This window comes from Paramacrobiotus metropolitanus, unplaced genomic scaffold (assembly GCF_019649055.1).
Source record: "Paramacrobiotus metropolitanus isolate TYO unplaced genomic scaffold, Prichtersi_v1.0 Parri_scaffold0000054, whole genome shotgun sequence".
Taxonomy (NCBI): domain Eukaryota; kingdom Metazoa; phylum Tardigrada; class Eutardigrada; order Parachela; family Macrobiotidae; genus Paramacrobiotus; species Paramacrobiotus metropolitanus.
Window position 1 is genome coordinate 94,391 of NW_026570274.1, and position 14,902 is coordinate 109,292.

A 14,902-nucleotide genomic window follows, 5' to 3' on the forward strand; every position below is an offset into this window, starting at 1 on the left:
GCTGCATGTTTTGTATGCAATATATCTATATAAATACATGGCAATACAGAATAATCTGTGCTTTCGTAATACCATACCAAACCAGTGCCGCTTTACAAAACCGCTGATATATGGTATGCCATGGTAATACAGTAAGTATACATTTGGTTAACAACTTGACTTTGCACGAATTAAAGTTCAATTTTATATTAAAGGCAACGCGAGAAAATGCAACGGATGCACTGTGCAAATTCTCCACAACGTAAATAAATCTGTGCGAAAATGAGCAAACGCGTCAAATCGCGAGTTCTCAGTTTCTCAGTATTTATTTCCAGTCAATCGCGACAACCTCCATCTCATCACAGAGCGTCTCATTGACCCAACACTGCCAAAAACACCTACACAAATAAAACACAAACACACCGACAGGGAACCGCATTAATTTAATTCCTATTTATATCCTGTTCCATCCATTAAATGCTGACACACACCCGTTCAAATAAAATCAAACCGACAAATGCTTAATGGTGGTTGTCGTTAATGTCGAACTTCTTCTCCAAGTGCGACTTCGGACCAATATTCCAGGTGCCGCTGCCGACCTCGTAGGGGATACCGAAGCGGGGATTGTAGTTGTGCGGCCACATGGTCTGGTAGCGCTTCTGATCCAGCCCAAAGGAGTGCTCGGGGAAGCTCAGCACATACTCCTCCTCCGTCATCAGATGAATCGGCACAATCTCCTCCCAACGACGCAACTACAGATGCGACACGGAACTACTGATCAAATCACACTTACATAAACACAATTCACAGCGCATCTTAAAACAATTATGTACAGTACATGCACACTGATCCGTCAACATACACGAGCGAAGTCAGGGAAGAAATAACATTCAATATATTATAAATATGCGCAATATACGAGTATTTCTAACAAAAACATTCTCACTTCGCACTTTACTGTCAAGCACAGTAGCGCCCACATCAGCAAGTGATCTATCTAGTGCGCCATTACACTACGTTACCACATGTGCGACAATACTACCGCGTGGAAAGTTACCTACTGTCTACTGAGTACCCGTCCCTCCATGAAATATCAACAAGGCATAAGGGATACAAAAAAAACAAAACAACAGCGAACTCACAAATACAACGGTAAACAATTACAATTACAGCGTGGCATTAGGGAAAACCAAACAGCTAACTGCACGAGTTTTGTAACACATAAATAATTTACTCAAGGCACACCGCCTCTAATTTGAAAGCAATTAAAATCATCTCAACGAATATTAGAATTTCAATCAAACTTATCAACAAATTATTATTATTGACTAGAATTCAATTGAAATTCTCTCAACGAAGTCTAGCAAATTCGAAAAATGCTTTTCATCCAGTGTGAATCTACGCCATTTTTACCGTAAGAATAATAAGAAAAAATACATAAAAACGAAGAAAAATAATGGATACATAAACATAAATAAATCAAGTACATCACATACATAAATAAACGAAGCACATTAGTAGAATATTAACGCACACCCACAAACTGAAAAATCTATTACGAAACTGATTCTGGAATTTCATGATTATTTTATAATGTACCTGTAACTTTAATGTAACTTTACCTGCTGTTTATGATCAGCCACGCGCTCCTCAGACTCCTTAACAAATTCTTGAACAGCCTTAATCTGCAAACGAGAGCATCGGTGTGAACAAAGAAAGCTATAAACTGTTAATTATCAACTTTAAATGTATAGTTGATTTGAATCATTTAATAATGTGAACAACATGCTCAAAATGCCAATACACGTTTCAGCAACACTTCACAAATCAGTCTTACTGTTTCCTGTTCCTGTTGATCGATCTCCTTTGTTCGCGTATCGGCCGGAAATGGCACTTTTAAAGCCTCATACTGCAAAAACAAAGATTTCCATGCCACACTAGCCAATACAGCAAAACTTTTAAGTTACAAAACAAAAGCATTAAAATTCACTATTTTATTCGAATTTCCTCGAATTATCGTTTTCTTCCAATTCCAGAATCCAGATGCAAGGCACATCCATGGACCCGCACTAACACCGTATTAATTTTTTAAATATTTGTTATTAATATTTAAAGTGAACTGCACTCGAGGAGATCACGATTCGCATGAGCTGGGCGGATAAATTAATAAAACGAAATAATGCGAAATTATACTGCAGAGAACACAGGATCAGCGTTTTTCAGCTTACCGAACGTTTCATCTCCTCGACTAACTGCGTATTCGGTATCCGCGATGCATAATATCCCCAATCGATGGCGGGTTGGGATTCGGGATGCGCCATAACTCTGCAAAACACACCAAGAACCCAATGCAGACGACATCCGTGATTAAACGCACTGCTGCTGCGTACTTGCTCAGATAGGCATCATGACGCGCTTTGAAGGCTTTGGCCTGCGCCTGCTGCGTCGGCGGGATGCGGGCGTTGAAGGCGGCCCAGTCAATGGAGGATTTAGTAACACGGCGGGCTGCCATTTTTTCTACAACTTCCGATTTCAAACAGTCCACAATTCGCGTGGAATACCAGAAAAATCTGCTCTCCTACGTCGGGCACTGGACTGACTGGAGGAAAAATTTCCTGCGCCTACTGCAGGCGTAAGGGCGGAATCACAGATCGCGTAACGAGAATTTCATGGGGCGTTTGCGTAATCGCTGTACCTCCGCCACGGGGCGGGTATCAGTCGGTATAACTATTGGCTCGTTTCCGTTACGCGTTACGTGGCATGTTGTAAAAGTGCGTTTGCTCGACGTCGAAGTTGTAAGTACTCGTACTGTACGACAGTATGTACGAGTACTTACAACTTACTACCTATAAATTTTTTCAGGATTTTTCACTGTTTTTCAATTTTTCATGTTTTCACTTTCGTTTTCAAGATGCACTTCTTCTTTTGAACCTTGGATTTGGATGGTTCTATCAATCTAGTTATACTTCTGACTAGATTGTGATCACTACTTCGATTTTTATGATTTTTGATTGGAAAAACAGTTTGCAAAATCCTCGAACTTGACAGTCTGTTACAGACTTCAGCATCTTGTAATCTTGTTGATAACTTGTTACTTGATTGAGTGTGTGCCAGTGTACCATTTCGTCTTGCGACTTCTCCAGTGCTCACTGCACAGGATTTTGTATTCTTCATCATTTGTGAGGAGAAATGGGGAAGCACGAGCCGTTCTCCCCGAAAGCCATCGCGAATCGGATAAAGTCCAAAGGATTACAGAAGCTGCGATGGTACTGCCAGATGTGTCAGAAACAGTGCCGTGACGCGGTAAGTTAAGATTAAAGTATTTACAGTTTACTGCGCTTAAAAATTGACCTAAGCACTTGTGATAAAATTTAATTAATTCAAATATAATTTGCCAACAACCTGTAATGATCTACCCTGGACTAATGTGGGTAATACTAATACTGAGCCAACAATACAGCAAGCACAAGACATGACGATACAGTAGTTTGGGTAGATCATGTTAACATGTATCCTAAGAATTAACTAGTAAGAAGATGTTACAATTTGTTTTCCGTGATAGAACGGATTCAAATGCCATGTCACTTCCGAAGCCCACCAGCGACAGCTGCTGCTGTTTGGTGAGAGTCCCACTCAGTTCCTGGGAGGATTTTCCGCTGATTTCGAGAAGGGATACATGGATATCCTCAAGCGACGATTCGGTAAGAATTCCTTCTTTCAGCCTGAACTCTAATTATAGGCCAGTGCACTACGCGGAACGCCTCCAGTGCGATCAAGCTTCCGATTAATATGTTCTTTGCTGTAATAACCTGATAAGTAATAATAGATTATTTTAGAAGTTTGCAGTTACTTTTTGCTTGTGCAGTTGTGCGTATTGCATACAGAACACATACCCTTGTTGTGAAACGGGGTTACATTACATTACTTTACTCACTACTTGCATTTTTGTGAGTTGCTGTGTGTTATGATTGATCTCGTAGTTTTATTGTTAAAATCAATCTTTTTAATATTCCATAAGTGATTATTGTGCGTCATTGCAGGTACACGACGGGTGAACGCCAATCAGGTGTATCAAGAATACATCAAGGATAAAGATCACATCCACATGAACTCCACAAAATGGATGACACTAACGGGATTCGTTATGTACCTGGGTCGTTCCGGTAAGACATCCACTTTCTAGAAACTGCTTCGTTTCTTGTTAATTTCTTCATTCTTGTGCAGCTGTTTTGGTCAGGATCATGTATGGATAAATTGATTGGGCTGGTTTAGGCAAATGCGCAGTGGATGAGACGGAGAAGGGCTGGTTTATCAAGTACATTGAACGCGATCCGGAGGAAGTGCGCCGTCAGGAAGCACTGCGGCGTCGCGAGCGCACCGAGTTGGACGATGAGGAGCGCCTGCAGAAGAACGTGGCTGATATGGTGGAGAAGGACAAGGGGGAACAGGATGAGGAGGATGAACCACAGTTCACTGAGTTGCAGCGGGATGGCGAAGAGAAAAGTACGTTTGGGCGTTTTAAATACATCCGTTCTGGAGTTAATCAGTTTGTTCAGATTATAATTAGAGTTACTGAGTAGTCAGTTATTAATATAAAAAATTGTAATTCATTTTTTATAAAATGTAGTTAATTATAGACTATAGTTAATGTCAGAGTACCTCAATCACTACTCTGGTGGTGGTGCTCTGCATATCGATATGTAAGGCTTTTACATTGACGTTTAATAATGCACCGGATAAAAAACGTTGATTTCACTGAATGAACTTCAAAATGCTGCAAAATTTATGCAGGTTTTACTTTTAATAGGCGTTTTTGGGAATTTTTGCGGTTTAAGAGTGAATGCAAGGATTTTAAACTGCACGCATTTACTTCCGGTTACAAAAAAATTGATAACGAATATTGTAATAGACTGTGTTTGCAGTTGTCTTTTCTTTGGTTCCGACGGCGGTCAAGAAGGAAGACCCGGAGCCCAGCACATCGTCTGGAGACCGCGATACGGCCCAAGTTAACAACGAGAGGGAAACCAAACCTCCACTGTTTAAGTAAGCTCTCGTAGAACGTTGGCTGGTCGTGGACTTTTCTAACATTGACATAATAGCCAGTTGTGACGTTTAATTGTTATCAGTTAATAGAAGCTTGCTTTTCATGCACCTGGTACGGAAGTATGTATTTTTATGGCTATTTCTAATTCGATTATGGTTAAATTATTCGATTATCATTTAACTGATTTTTGTTGCTGCTTTTTTTTCAGAGTTCCCTTGAAAATAAACGCACTGCAGTTAGCCGCCCGTGCCACTGCCGCCTCCCGCGACCGATCGGTAGCCAAGAGCACGGCGTCGTCGTCGGGGGATAAAAAGCGGAAAAGCGCTCTGGAAGAGATCATGGAAGAGGAGAAGCGGCGAAAAGAAAAACAGCACAAATCCGGTCGCGGCAAGAACGATTTCTGGCTGCACAAGGATATCGTTGTCAAGATTACCACGCCGCGGTTGGGCGAGCAGTTTCACAAGAGAAAAGGCGTTGTCAAGGTGGGTTTCAGCTTTTGTTGGGGCATTAATGTCATCCGGCAGATATTTTTCCACGTGCACATGATTATTTTCCGTTAAACTGTAAATTTTACAGTTGAAATTCTGTGGAATTTGAATTGTGTTTTTGCATTGAGTGTTTTTTAATTGCTGACTTAACGCTAAATGTTAATTTAATTTTGTAGGAAATGCTGGATAAATACACGGCCGTATTGGAGCTGTTGGATTCGGGCGTTAAAGTGAAGGTGGATCAAGTGCACGTTGAAACGGTACTGCCGGCGCTGGGTAAACCGGTGATGGTGGTAAATGGGCCGCATGCTGGTGCACAAGCCACACTCCTTTCCATTAACGAATCCAATTTTTCCGCTTCCGTAAAACTGCTCACGGTACGCTCATCGGTTGATCAAAATCACATTGCATTATATCAGCTTTTATTTACGCACGCAACGTGAAAACGTTAGTTAGTTTCGAAATTTTATTGATTTTAATTATTCCATAATTCTTTTTTATTTTGTTTTAGGGACCTTCGCAAGGAGAAGTGGTGAATAATGTGGAATATGAAGATATCTCGAAAATTCATCAAGGATGAAGATTTTTTCTGTCGCGGATGATCCCTGAATTATTGACACAACCTGAATTGTTTGTATCGCGGATAGCGTGCACATAAATCTGAGACTGTTTATAAATATAATAATCATGGTTAAATGTAAAAATTCTGTGTTTTCCGTTCACGATGAAGAGCATTAGCATCCATACAATGGAAAAAAATGGGGCAAATTGATTTAACAGTGACAATAAAAAGTCAGAAATGTTCCATGAAAATTAAAATTCGTATTAAATCAGCCTGCTGGCGAAGAAAATTATGACCACATCTGTACATGTAAAATTGTAAATGATGTAATGAAGGATGCGAAAAAAAATGATAAGCCACTGCACTACGGCTCAAATCAATTTATTCACACAACATCACAATATTCAACAAGTTAGCCTTTGCCATTAAATTCTCGCGTGGACCGGAGATTACATAGCCATCAGCAAAAGCTTCGAGAAATTTAAGTAAAAACAAATTACAGTTCAGAGTGGATGTGATAAACTATATCGTCAATAAAATACTCCATCAAGTTCTTCCATCACAAAGTCATTAGTCAAAGAAATTCCCTTATTATCAGATACTAACCAGAAAAGCACATTAATCAACCGCGGCGGAGATTCGGAATGGTGAAAACAGTCCCCCACAACTCACGTGTGACGTGTGTGAGAGGTGCCTGCTGGATTTCACGTGTAGTCCGTGTCGAGTCCATGGGCACGCGCTGCCTGGCGACGCGCATAATAACCCAAACAGGCACAGAATCCCAGCACCAACAGGATGATGAACAGCAGCAGCGCAATCCCGTCTCCGGTGTCGAAGGCGGCGGCGAACGGAAGGAGCCAGAGGAAGGCGAGGATACACTGGAAAACTGGAGAGAGTCGCGCCATGATAGAGATGAAAAGCACGTTCTAACACGCAACGGCAAACACTCCAAACGCACTTTAAAGCTTCCCCAATGGACAAGAATTAAGATTCTCTGACGGAAACAACAAGTTATCAGCTGGACTCCCAAGCAAAGATACTCATAAAAATGAAAACAAAACTACAAAAGTGTTTCGTTCTTCTAGCAAAGTTGGTACGTACTTATGATACTTATGATAACTTATGATATGTGATTCCAGATTCAGATTAATTTTTATTTTGATTTTCACCAAATTTTGCGTGTTGGTTTTGGTAAGTAGCGTATCAATTTACACGTGAACTACGTAAGTGCTTTCTGCAGCTGGTTGACAACGAGACTAAATCCGTGCAATAAACAACATTTACTTGTGAAAACTGTAATACAGTTTTTAGAGCGCGTTTTTAATTATTTTCTGTGATGTTTTGGTTAAAAATTTTGAAGGCAGGAAGAAAAATGATATGTATTGTACTACACTTGCGTACATCTTCGTCATGTTGCGTGTATCTTTTGTTCCGGCTATAATTTTAATTTTTCTTTAAAAAAGCGTAATGGATTTAACATTTAAATTTAACTTCATTAACTGTCGTGCATTTAACATTCACCGCAATAATCAAGCGCAGCGCGTCCAGTCCTAGCTTACAGTAGGATCTGTACCTTCTACGTCACTTCTACGTCACTGTAATCTGTAATCTTTTTTGTCGGTCTCTGTGTTTGCTAGGTTCGCGAATGTTTTAAATTCATCTTAATTGTCAGTTGTTTTCATCTATGTTGGTTTGAAATGTCCAGCGACCGTGTAGGTTTGGAATAATTTTTGTTGCTTTTGTGGTTGGTACTTATTTGCCTTCTATCAGCTCTATGTACCTCGTATTATAAAAATATTACTAACATCTGAAATGTTTTCGGAGCGTACAGATTATAGCAAGTCCATAACAAATTGAAGTTGTAATAAAAACTTGTACAGTATTCGTATAGCAATCTCATGCCAAGCTGTACATGGACAGCAGATTGTTGGTCCAGCTATGTATACGAGTACTGATCGTGGAAAAAAGTACAGCGCATGAAAGTAAAGGTGCAGCGATACTGTTAGCTCGCCGGAAGGAAATCGCCCAAGTATACCGATATAACGCGCGCAGCATAACGGTACCCAGCGTCTTTCTATTGAAACCTACGCCTTACTCTTGACATTTCCTTCGCGGCCCTAGGGCTTTCTCTGCGTTTTCAAGTAGAAATTCAACTTTCACAAATGTTGCAGTCCTTCAACAACGCAGTACACACTACAACACACTTATGCTATGAGCGTCCTTATCTACGGAATAAAATATTGTTTCCATGACCAAATGAAGACGAAGATGTCATAAACCATTTTCCATACTATCCGCAGACCTCTGGCATGATTGGACACATTATTCTAGTCTGTATAAGCGAGTGGTTACTATGGTCAAGGTGATCAATCTGGCGCGGACGTATTATGACGACGGATTTATTGCCGCAGTATTATGTGTATTGTTGTCGGTTGTCATCGTCCTCGGTGTGCGCGCCGATGACGGGGACCATGAGGTGGATGCGTCCGGATGTTTGAAACCCAATTCGGATCGCTGCCGACTGGATTGTACGGCAGATTCCTATGATTTCATCTGCGTGGACGATGCCGCCGGCAACTGGTCCGTCCTGCGCTCTGATCTGGACGCGATCGGCGGCCTCAAGCACCAAGTTAATGTCTACTTCTGGAATCTCCAGGCCACCAGTTTTCAGGTTCGTTCAAAGATTTCATTAAGGCTTAATTAAGGACATATATGTGCATATATAATTTAACTTGGGGAAATGTGTAAAATATAAAATACTGACCATGAATGCTACACTATTTGTATAAAGGAGAAAAAACAAAGAGGCATACATATACAGTTCATTAAATAAAGATACATTAAAGAAGTGCAATAAATAATTATTTATATTAATGAAGAAGTACAGCATCATAAATAAAATAATCGAAGAGACGTATTGCGCGCAATAACGAGTAATATTTCATGCGCCTTTAAACTGATACTCGGTAAGCTTTGTAAAAGAAATTGCAGCTTATGCGTTAATGTGATCACACTTTTAAATGCCACAAATGCAACTTCTTAATTCACACGTACTTCATTGACGTACTTCCGTTCTGTAAAATGTTTTTTATTGTCGCCCGTTTCAGTGTTATTTATATGAATAACATGGCTACTCCGTATGTCACTGTTCAGTAATATAGAAAGCGCTGAAACTATGTTGCAGCGGCAACGGAAATTTTTATATGCGATGTATATCAGTTAAGAATTGCTACAAGTCTACAGTCACGTGCTTATTTGAATCGTTCGAGTAATTTATCAAAGAAACTTTTACAAATGTATCTGTAGTCGCTGATATTAATTATTTGAATGCATCACCATAATGCCGTAATAGTTTGCTGCGCTATATTACAAGAATTAATACGCTGTAAATTAAGTAATTAAGTACGCATTTTCATTCGGTGTTTTGTAAATAAATCAACACCATGCGCTTATAATTTGCTCCAAATTTTTTGAATTTAAAGTTATAAGAAGAAAACAGTTACTACTTTTTACTGAATTTTTGGGATAGTTCATGTCATCTTTTGATTTTCTGTTATACAAGCTGCTGTGGAAGTTCCAGTTTCCGCCTTCTACATACACGTTATAAGGCTTTAAAATTAACACCTCCATTATTTTGTGGCCCGCCACTCAAAATTCAACTGTCTTACTTATTTGCGAAATTGCGTATATCTGTAGCTAGGCATGGCATTAAGCATACTCGTAATTATAATATTGAATTATGCGTCACTTTTAATATCCGCTTTGTATGACATCAAAATAATTACGTGCTGTTTATACGTGAAAATATTTACGAGCAGCGAAGTTTGTGCTGTGCGACAGTGCATATTAATTGCAGCATATGTAGAAAGCGCGGTGCCCTTTGGCGTTCCACATACCGCTTGCGGACTGAAGGAAATATGTTCAAAAATGCATGATTAAAGTATTAAACGTATCAAAATCTCTCAAGACAATCAGAACGAAGAACATCCAACCGATAATTTCCGCGGGTGGTGTGATTGACACGCGGTGTTCGTAAGCGCGATCATTCCATTTTAATATTAGCAAAATTCTGAATGAAAGTTCAAAGTTGTCGCGGCATCTTGTACGGCTGCGGTGCGTCCAGATATCTAGAATGCTTACCTCGCGTGGCTTGGCCTTGCGTTCACATATCGATACTTTCTGTTTCTACTAACTTTCATCTGATTTTACCCTCTCCATTTACTAATTCGCATCTTTGTGTGGAGTTTTTCCAGTAGTTCGTAGAGCCAGGTAAATCTTCCGAAAATAAATCTGTAAATCATTACGAAAATAAATCTCTCTGCCTAATCTTTCTAGGTGTACCTAACAAATTACCTTTGAGTTTTAACAGTGCTCACTTAATTTTATGCCACGAAAAGTAATTGCATGTAAGCGTGTGTCGAAAATGCGACTAAATGTGTGATTTGTCATGATAAATCGTGCGTGTGACACACTCGTCCCGCTTAAACAAGTTAGCAACAGCCGTTGGGTGTCAGAGTGATCGCAACGTCCGTTGTTTCTTGTATATAGGTGGAATCGGATATCTTCGGCCAGGCCGAACCACTACTGGCCCGTCTCAGCCTGATGAACCTGCCGGGTCTGACGAAATTCCCCATGCTCCGCGAAGCCACCAACCTGGTGGCCATCACCATCCTGCAAGCGGACAACCTCCTGGATTTCTCCACGGAACTGCTGCCGCGGTCCATCCGCAACATCTCCCTTTTTCAAACCGGCATAACGCGGCTGGAGAACGACTTCATCGAAGTACCCAGTCTGCCCAATGTCCAGCAGTTCGTCATCAGCAACGGCAACATCTCCTTCATCGAGTCCAACTTCTTCAAAGTCTTCAGTCAAGTATCAGAAATCGTCCTGGACCGCAATGCCTTCAACTTGACGGACAAGGCCATTGCCGATGGCATGTTCACCACGCTGAACTCGCTGCAGAAATTCGCCCTGCGTAATAATAACTTCACCATTATGAAACCGGAGGACCGGGTGCTGTTCTTCCAGATGACGATGCGCTCGTTAAACGTCAGTAAGGATACCGTGGTGGATTTGAGTAATAATCGGCTGGAGGTGGAGCAGGAGACGCTGGACTGTATTCGGGCGTTGAAGGATGTCAAGGAGTTGAGTCTGCGCGGGAATCCCTTCCGCAATTCCATGTCCATTACGAATTTGTTTCTGGATTTTAAGAATCTGCGTTCGCTGGATCTCAGCGACACGAACCTGCCAATCTCCAACGGGACGTTCGCCAGTTTGTATCTGCTGGATGAACTTCGCTTGGGCTATAATGGATTCGGTGACATGACCGCCGTGGATATGTTCAAAGGGTCCAAATCAACAATGTTGCGCGTCCTGGACTTATCGTACAACTCCTTGACAGCGCTACCCGATGGAGATATTCAATCTGTTGGTAAAGAAAAACATATTGCGTCAACGCAAAATTTTTTAAAAATTATATTTTCGTGAAAAACACAGCACTGTGTAAATAATCAACAGTTACTGTAAATTCAACTGCCTAACGTATTCTTGACATTTTCTTCTGTTATGGACAGCCAGTTATGACGGTTCGTTAATCTAACCGACTTTTTGCGGTACGTAATTTACCCGAAAAAAAATGCACTTTCCACAATGCTTTCAAACTATACTAATCGCTAAAAATATTTTTACATATACGCGTGTACCACATATTTTTATGCTTGTTCCTGTAATTCTGCTGTTTATCAGCTAAAACTGCAATTGTGTCCTTTAAGTTTGGTGTGTTCCACGGTTAATAAACAGTCAAAGCTAATAAATATTTTAGTGTTATCAGTGAAAACGTAATTTTCCTGGAGTACCTCCAAGTTCCAGTATACGTTGGATGGTAAAAGGAACAACCTACTACTATTAGCAAAAGCAAAAATATTTAAAACGGTTTTTCTACGGTACATTCTGATATCATACAAAATCCTTATAACATTTCTGGACTGTTTGCGTTGCACTATTGCCAAACAACACTTCAAGGTGGTAAAAAATTCGTGCTTTAATCTTCTCTCTGATTTTCCAGGAAGTTACCTGGAAGAGCTGGATTTAATGGGCAACAACCTTCTTCCCTTTGAATTCCCACAATACGCCGATCTGGTTAACGAAACCGACCCGGTGCCGACCTTTGCCAGTTTCCTGGAGATCCGCTTCCTCGATTTGAGCTGGAACAACTGGACCGCCATGGACGGTCGTTTGTTGACGCCGCTGCGCAACCTACAGACCGTGGACCTCAGTTGTAACTGGTTCCAGCACATAACCCGCGATTTCTTCTCCAATATGCCCCGCAGTTTGAAGACCATCAACATGACCTTTTGTCTGAGTACCTTTAGTCCGCCGCCGCAGATCGACCCTGATGCGTTCAGTACCTTACCTCCCATTCAGACGTTTATCCTCGCCCGCGGCAGTCTCCGTAACTGGATTTTTGACCGACTAATGCAGCTATCCAACGAGACCATGCAGGCACTGCAACATGTCCTGTTGCAGGACAACAACATCCGCTTCCTTGACGGGGACAAGTTCGCCGCGTTCGCCAACTGGAAGACGTTGAATCTCCGCGGGAATACACTGCAGTCGCTGGGCGCGTCCAGTCTGAAGAAACTCACATCTTTAAGAACGCTGATTCTCTCGCAAAACCAGTTGATCAGCATCGATGTCAACGATATGGTGGGATTGGACAATCTCGAGCAGTTGGATCTGCACGGCAATAAAATCTCGAATATCGACAGCGGATCCTTCGATATGCTGCCCAGACTGCGCAGCCTGTATCTGGGCCAGAATAATCTCTCCAATCTGGATACACTGTTTGTTACCGGTGGCGATCAATTATTGCATTTCGGCTTCCAGCGCAATGCCATTGGCTGTATCCGCCGTCAAGATTTGCAGCCTTTGAAGAAGCTACGCTGGATTTACATGGGCGATCCGACGACTCCAGTGTTTGTGGATCGTAACGACGACAGCGAAACCGGATCGTTGCAGAGTAAGATCTACAAGGAGCCCTTCGCATCCGGCGATGATCTGGATTGTGATCCTAACTACGATTCCCCGCTGTTGAAGTCCGGGGCGGGTATCGATCCGGATACACTGTTTCAGACGGATTTTATCCGGTTATCGCGCAAGAACCCATGGGATTTGACGCCGAGGAATTTCATCTCCCATGTGGCCAAGTGCTACATCTCGCAGTTGGATCGGAATCTGACGAATATCACGGAGAATTTCTTCTGCGCGATGAGTGACTCGAAGACGGCGGGAAGTGGTGGTTTAGCTGCCAGCAGTGGGGTGGTACTTGGAACGGTATTGATGTGGCTCATTTTTGAGAAGTTGTCTTACGGTAGGAGGTTGGTGTGACCTTTTAGCAGAAGCATGTTTTACCGGTGATTGTAATTTGATTTTACTACATTTTATTGATACGATGCTCAGTCAGTCTGGGAACTGTGTTGAGTTGATTGATGTGATGACATTATCGTTGTCCTCTCTGTTACATTATTGCCGGAAAAGAATTATTGTCATGCCGTGTGTTGCGGGCAATGGCGTCGCAGTTAATTCCTGACTGTACGTTGTACGTAAATGCTGTTCTCGAGTATCGCTACCCTGTTAATCGCATAAAAACAGTTGATATGTATAGTGACCAGTGTGTATTGTACGTACACAGCGTATGTTGAAGGGTAAAATTACCAGTCTGTACTATGTACAATACGAGTGTGAACAGACTTCGTCATAAAGCAGAAAACATTCGAGTTTCAGTTTTTATTCATATAATAATTGTTCTATAAGATAACTGCAGTGTGCTGCATTATTTGTAATCATGTGTTTTTATAATGAAATTTTGGTAATGTGTGCCTTACGCCGGCAGTGACACGCACCACGTAAAAAAACCATGATCATTTACTGATTTTGCTAAATTATCAAGTTAACTCGTGTTAAAAACTGCGTGTTAAACAATACATCACAAGCAGTATACCCAAACTAACGGAACGAGCGTTGAGCGGATTCTTAAGGCATTTCGCTACTGATAAAATGCGGACTGGGTGCCACATGCCGGTTTCAATATGTCTTTAGCATAAAATGGTCACAGCTAAAAACATTTCCAATACATTATCAATACATTATAGAATGTGCCCATAGGCAGGGGCGTCTAACGATGGCTGGGTCATGGCACATAACCTTTCTTGCAATTCAATACCGGCTGCATATCAGCTCAACTCTGCCGGATGTTTGCGGTAACAAGTGCTGCGGAAGCGGAAACGCATCAAAACAAATACAGTGTCACATCTTTATGTAATAATTTATCGGAAATTCCGGCATCGGCAGGAGCACGTGGGGAAAACTGAAAAGTATCGATGGTTGCCATCTAAAGTTAAAGGATCATTTATACTTTTTCAGTACCTTTTTCTGATGCAGTTGCAATCTGACATTCCGATTTGAGCCTATTCCGATACGACAATGTCGGCAACGGTCGGCCTCGCACCTCAACAGGAGGATCAACAATCCCTTCCCAAGCGCGCAGTTCGCAAATACTTGACAAAAGTGTTAAGACCATGGATGTTTACTCTCCAAGTCCTAAGTTTCTTCTGCTACCCAATCGACAAAAATATGAGACGCGCTATACGATTCCCACTTTACGTCTTCATCATTGTTGTCACCCTCATTCACATCCTAGCAGAAATGGCAATGCTGGGTATTCGTATTCCTCGGGCGGCCGCCGTGGAGATCCGCACCGCCGTCAACGTCGTCTCACTGGCCACGCTTTTCTATGCCACTGTAGTGACCTTATTCGCCATCATAATCATG

General features: G+C 41.5%; 3 protein-coding genes across 3 annotated transcripts; 2 read left to right on the plus strand and 1 right to left on the minus strand.

Moving 5' to 3' along the window:
• Positions 1-286: 286 nt before the first annotated feature.
• Positions 287-2,585, minus strand: LOC129592659 (ATP synthase subunit d, mitochondrial-like). The gene is made up of 5 exons (XM_055488746.1): positions 2,370-2,585; positions 2,208-2,304; positions 1,817-1,888; positions 1,602-1,664; positions 287-731 (listed from the first exon to the last, which is right to left on the minus strand). The coding sequence occupies exons 1-5, from the start codon at positions 2,489-2,491 to the stop codon at positions 501-503; spliced, it is 585 nt and encodes a 194-aa protein (XP_055344721.1). The 5' UTR covers positions 2,492-2,585; the 3' UTR covers positions 287-500.
• Positions 2,586-2,812: 227 nt separating this feature from the next.
• Positions 2,813-6,313, plus strand: LOC129592652 (DNA/RNA-binding protein KIN17-like). The gene is made up of 8 exons (XM_055488738.1): positions 2,813-3,282; positions 3,542-3,680; positions 4,020-4,142; positions 4,252-4,482; positions 4,902-5,022; positions 5,232-5,505; positions 5,688-5,888; positions 6,023-6,313. The coding sequence occupies exons 1-8, from the start codon at positions 3,169-3,171 to the stop codon at positions 6,089-6,091; spliced, it is 1,272 nt and encodes a 423-aa protein (XP_055344713.1). The 5' UTR covers positions 2,813-3,168; the 3' UTR covers positions 6,092-6,313.
• A 1,874-nt stretch (positions 6,314-8,187) lies between these two features.
• Positions 8,188-13,733, plus strand: LOC129592585 (transforming growth factor beta activator LRRC33-like). Its single transcript, XM_055488652.1, has 3 exons — positions 8,188-8,744; positions 10,622-11,504; positions 12,138-13,733. Exons 1-3 carry the CDS (start codon positions 8,427-8,429, stop codon positions 13,457-13,459), a joined length of 2,523 nt encoding a protein of 840 aa, XP_055344627.1. The 5' UTR covers positions 8,188-8,426; the 3' UTR covers positions 13,460-13,733.
• Positions 13,734-14,902: the final 1,169 nt, after the last annotated feature.